Below are 6,000 nucleotides of genomic sequence, written 5' to 3' on the forward strand. Positions count from 1 at the left end.
GAAGTGATTGTAAAGTCTCAAGTTTTTTTCACCTTAACCACTTCCCGACCAGCGCACGACGATGTACGTCGACAGCATGGCACGGGCAGGCATATTGGCGTACATGTACGTCCAATATTCGTTGCCGCCGTGCCATCGGGAGCGCGCCGCCGGCGGCGCGCTCCCGCGCTGGTCGGGACCTCCGTGAGTCCGGTCGCGGGACCCGCGGACTCGATCGCCGCGGGCATCCCCGCGATCGTCTCACGGAGCGGCGGAATGGAGGAAATGCTGTATAAACAACATTTTCTCATTCTGCCTAGCAACTAGTGACGCTGATCTCTGCTCCATGTGATTGGAGCAGAGATCAGTGTACACTAAATAAGAGCCCAACCCCCCCACAGTTAGTAACACACCCCTAGGAACACTTAACCCCTACACTGCCACCCACAGGTTAACCCTTTCACTGCCAGTGTCATTTACACAGGAATCACTGCATTTATATAGCAGTGATTACTGTATAAATGACAATGGTCCCAAAAATGTGTCAAAAATGTCCGATGGGTCCCCGACAATGTCGCAGTCACAATAAAAATCGCAGATCGCCGCCATTACTAGTAAAAAAATAAATAATAAAAAATTATTAATAAAAATGCTATAAAACTATCCCTATTTTGTAAACGCTATAACTTTTGCGCAAACCAATCAATAATCGCTTATTGCGATTTTTTTTACCAAAAATATGTAGAAGAATACGTATCGGCCTAAATTGAGGGAAAAAAATGTTTTTTTATATATTTTTGGGGGCTATTTATAACAAAAAGTAAAAAATAATGCGTTTTTTTCAAAATTGTCGCTCTATTTTTGTTTATAGCGCAAAAAATAAAAACCGCAGGGGTGATCAAATACCACCAAAAGAAAGCTCTATTTGTGGGAAAAAAAGGACGTCAATTTTGTTTGGGAGCCACGTCGCACAACCGCGCAATTGTCAGTTAAAGCGACGCAGTGCCGAATCGCAAAAAGTGGTCTGGTCTTTGACCAGCAAATTGGTCCGGTCTGAAAGTGGTTAATTCACCGGCATTCTATAAGGTGAAAAACCTTCTTTGCTGCAGCTGCCCCCAAACCCCCCCCCCCCCCTTTTTCTTACTTGAGCCCGATTTGATCCAGCAATGTGCATAAGCCCAGTGGCTCTAGCTGCTGTCTCTGTCCTCAATAGACAGATTGATAGCAGCAGGAGCCATTGGTTCCCGCTGCTATCAATCAAATCCAGTGACACAGGAGCGAGCCCATGCGGGTCCCCCTATGAAAAGCGTCTTTCCATGAGGGCACCCGATGAAGGGGAGGAGTGCCATTGCCGGACCCCAGAAGAGGAGGACCAGGCTGCTCTGTGCAAAACCCTTGCACAAAGCAAGTACAACCCTGTTAAGTTTCCCTGACCAACCATTGCGTCTATGATCCTCAGCATTGCCTGTTTCTTTCTGCTTCTTTAAAAGAGCTTGAACAGCATATCTTTAAAACTCCCCAGTTTGCTTTGAAATCTTTGCGTGGGAGAGACCTTGCTAATGCTGTATAGCTACCTTGTGTTTGTGCTCAGTCTTGCCATGGTGTATGACTTGTGACATGAAACGATCTTCACAACCTCAACTTAGTAGCAGCGTTTAGCTGTTCCTCACCAAGTTGTAAGCCTACACAGTCGTCTCTGTTTCAGCCCACATATGAAATTGATGATCGTTTTCACCTGCTTGGTATAATTGGTTAATCATACAGCTGATTCTAATCCTAAAAATATCCCTGACTTTGTGCATGCTTAAGTTTTGATGCTGGTTTGAAGCCAAAGAGTAGTCACATCAAATATTGATTTGATTTAGATTTTTATTCTGTTCACTCACTTTGCATTTTGTAAATGGATGAACATAAACACCTAAAATATATATATATTTTAAACCTTAATTTACAGCATTTCTTTAAACCTGCCTAAAACTTTTGCACAGTACAGTACTCCATAATTTTGTATAACATAAGTAGTGTTTTTCCTTAAGTGAGTCTCTCCCACACACACGCACACAAACACACTACTATATGTGGGAATGGAGTGAGAATAAAATATAGCTAGTAAATTTATAAAAAAAGGAAAAAAATTATGGAAAAAGCAGATCATACATATTCTACAATCGCTGAAAAAAAAACCAATGTGTGTATTACCCATAGTCAGGGCCGGACTGGCCTATCGGGATACCGGGACATTTCAGGGTAGGCTGCCTGTCCTGGGCAAAGCTGTGGCTGCCTGTAGCACTATGACATTTTTTCCAGGGCTGTTTTTTTTCCCAGTCCGGCCCTGCCCATAGTAAGCAATCCAATAGTTTTATACTTTAATATACACCAGAAAACAGACAGTCATCATCTGACTGCCTGTTAGCAGCGAAGCATCTTCCTTAAGAACCCTTTCACACTGGGGCCACAGCCGCTTTAGTGCTAAAGCGCCGCTTGTTTTAGCGGTGCTTAGTGCTGTTTAAGCAGAGCTTTTCGGCCACTAGCAGGGCGATTTTAATGCGAAAAAAGAGGTTAAAAGCACCAGTCTCATGGCGCTTCTAAAGCTCAATCATTTCAATTAGCAGGGCATTTTGGAAGTTATAAATACAGTGCTTCCAAACCACCCCAAAGATGCTGCTTGCAGGACTTTTCCTAACGTCCCACAAGCGCACCACCTCCAGAGTAAAAATCACACTGAAATGAATGGGAGGCGGTTTTCAGTCGATTTCCTGGCGCTATTTCTAGCGCTAAAATGTCTGAAAACCGCCTCAGTGTGAAAGAGGTCTTCGTGAAGTATAGGATCTAATAAACTGGCATGAGGACTTCTCTGCTAATACCCTGTCTGCAGTATATTTAAGAATCTAATCATTAGAGCAGTGCTAGGGAGTCTTTGGTTAGTTGAGCATGCTTGCATATGCAAACATTTTGCATAATGTGCCCCCTAATTTTCAGGTGGTACATTAAATATTACTTGGGCTTCTCAACTAATTCACATTTATGCATTTTCTCCAATACATTTTCCACTTTAAGTAAAGTAAGTTCATCAAAACATGAAAACACATGTTAACATACACCGTTGTGTACTTTCAGCATGCATTGCAATTCTTTGCATTAAATGTCAACGCACGTCATGATAACACAGAGAAGAAAGTTCCCAGTCCTCCAGAAATACATTTTCAAACACGCACACATGACATCACCTAGGTCAAACCAGCCAACATTTCAGGGCCTTGAAGTGAATCACTCTGAAGAATGAAGGGGACCCTGTGAGGCCCTAACACACTGGCTGCTTTGACCTATGTGTCAATACATGTTTGAACACATTGTGAAAATGCATTTATAGTGTGCTGGGGAATTTTTTCACTGCTTTTCTTTTGTTCATCGCCATCAGTTGCAGTCACTACATTCACCGCTCTAAATCATATTAGGTGCAGGACTGTCAGAATTGTGCAGCTCTACACAAGACTTCTTTTAGAACATACATTTATGTATACTGATGTTTTCATGGGCATCAACACATGCACTGAAATGTGTTTTGATGCATTTCCATTGATTTTAATGGAAAACACATTAAGCAAAAATGCAATGTTGGGAATCCAGCTTAAAAATTTGTGTAGTCGGCCACATACCAGCAAATGTCAGCTGAAGAAGAATAGGCAAGAAACTATCTGCTCCTCATCTGTGGACATCACATCCATTGCTTTTTATTTTTTATTTTTATTGTGTGACTCACTCAGTGGACTGAAGCAGCTCCTGCATGGTTAATACCCTTCATCCTTTTTTTTTTTATACTTTTTATTTATTTTAGAAAAAGAAAGGTAACATAACAGAGCCTCTGGGCATTCCCCGAATTGAAGTGCATAAAACATTAGGCAAGGCATATCATACATTAAAAGGGATTGTAAAGGGATTTTTTTTTAAAAATAACAAACATGTTATACTTACCTCCACTGTGCAGCTCGTTTTGCACAGAGTGGCCCCGAACCTGGTCTTCTGGGGTCCCTCGTCGGCTGTCTCGGCTTTCCCCCACAAGTACTTCTCACGTCATGCGAGCACACAATGGCGTGAGCCAATGGCTGCGCTGCTTTCAATCCATCCACTCTAGCCAATCAATGACAAGGCTGAGTGGCGAAGAGGATGTCGGAGGAGAGCATGGGACTTTTTGAGGGGTCAGGTAAGTAAAACGGGGGGGTTGTGTGGGCAGGCATTGTCAGATGTTTTTTCACCTTAATGCATTTTATGCATTAAGGTGAAAAAATAGAATGCATTAAGGTGAAAAAATGTTTACCTTTACAACCCTTTTAACTACTGGCCTAAACCAGTTAAACAAGTTAAACAACGAAACAACCCTTTAGCTTGCTGCTAAAAATGACAGGATAAGTGTAACAATTAACATATATATGTGATATACGACAGGCGTCTCCCAATAAGTGGGCAGCTATAGGTGCATGGTTAGCCAGAATGCACACTCTGGGGGACAACCAGAGGAACCATCATCTTATATGTAAATCAGATCAGACTGATATACCTACAGGGTCTTCTTGTTCTACAGTTGTAATTTCAGACTCTAGCCGTATGTTCCAGACCTTTTTAAACTTTAGTGGACATCCTCTACTAGAGTACGTTTCTTTATATAAGGGTACTGCAAGATTGACTAATGATTTCCATGCATTCAGAGTAATGGCAGACATGGGAGCTCTCCTCTTGAGTATGATGAGTTTCCTGGCATTGAAGAGAAGCAATCCTAGTAGTGTATGAACTGCCCTCGAAGGGGCAAGAGCATTCACCAAGCCCAGCGGGCAAATCTCTATCTTGTGGGGTATAGCTTCATCCTTTTTCTAACTGAAAGAAGAATCATTTTGCAGGAAGTGCAGAGATTTTCCAGCAAAAGAAAACATGCATTTATATGATATGAATGCACTTCAGTCCTTCAAGACAGAAATGTTTGTAACTATCATAGGTACAACAGCGGAGAGCTATGTCCCTGGGGAATATTATGACATGTTGGAAACCATGTATTATTTTGTAGCACATTATACTGTAAATACAAGTATGCAATTTCTCCTGCATTTGCTGTTGTGTTGCAATGCAGAACAATGGAAATCGCATTATTTTCTATGGTGCCTGTTCACATCAATAAAATAACGGTGTAGTGAAATTTTCGGAATGGTGCAAGTGCTTCTTTTGGTACAGCATAGTGTGTTTTTTGCACTTTAGACTTTAACTGGACCACATGAAAATGCATTTACATGCATTTTTGGCAGGGTTTTGTGTTTAACTATTAGTCTCCATCGAATGAAGCATGAAAATGCACTACAAAAACACACTGAAAAACACATGATTATGCATCAGCACTAGTGTGAACCAAGCTGAATGTGCAGGTAATTTTGAAAATTATTATATGTATAAAAAGCACTGTTGACAGCATAGCATTCCTAAATCATATTGTGTATATATCAAACAGACCTAAAAACGAGAAGTAATTACCATTTTGTTCTGCGCAGGTTTGGTCCTTGGTGTGGTCACTATTCCTGTTCCTTACTGTGGAGTCTGATGAGTCCTCCATGGTGTTTTACTACAAATATTTATATTTACAAAGTAGAAGAGATGCTCTGAGCTCCGTTTCACTCAGTGAAAGGATATCAAGCTTCCTATTTCCTTTATTTATTCTCCTTCCTCCCTTCCCCCAAATGATCAAGAGTTCTGCCAAGCTTAATGCTGATGTCAACACAGAATCCAATAACCTGTGGAATTAAAGGGAACTTTGAGCCACCTATCCAAATGATCTGATGGCAAGAAAAACTAGCACTTATGTGTTATTCAGACCTTCCAATCCCAATCTAATCTGATATTTCACTTTCTACCCTGTAACCTGGTAGACAAACGTAACCACTTCAGCCCCGGAAGGTTTTACCCCCTTAATCATCAGGCCATTTTTTTGCTATATGACACTGCGTTATTTTAACTGACAATTGCGCGGTCGTTCGATGTTGT

At 41.4% G+C, this 6,000-nt stretch overlaps 1 protein-coding gene across 1 annotated transcript in view; it reads right to left on the reverse strand.

Moving 5' to 3' along the window:
• LOC143983796 (sterol O-acyltransferase 2-like) overlaps nucleotides 1–5,676 on the reverse strand; it is a 433,796-nt gene extending 428,120 nt beyond the window's left edge. Inside the window, exon 1 of the mRNA XM_077483886.1 lies at nucleotides 5,494–5,676. Within this exon, the coding sequence (XP_077340012.1) occupies nucleotides 5,494–5,572 (79 nt within the window). The 5' untranslated portion in view covers nucleotides 5,573–5,676. The remainder of the gene's footprint in view (nucleotides 1–5,493) is intronic.
• Between the last annotated feature and the right edge of the window lie 324 nt (nucleotides 5,677–6,000).

Source organism: Lithobates pipiens, unplaced genomic scaffold (assembly GCF_037356315.1).
Source record: "Lithobates pipiens isolate NorthernLeopardFrog02 unplaced genomic scaffold, aLitPip1_a1.2 Scaffold_16, whole genome shotgun sequence".
Classification (NCBI taxonomy): Eukaryota; Metazoa; Chordata; class Amphibia; order Anura; family Ranidae; genus Lithobates; species Lithobates pipiens.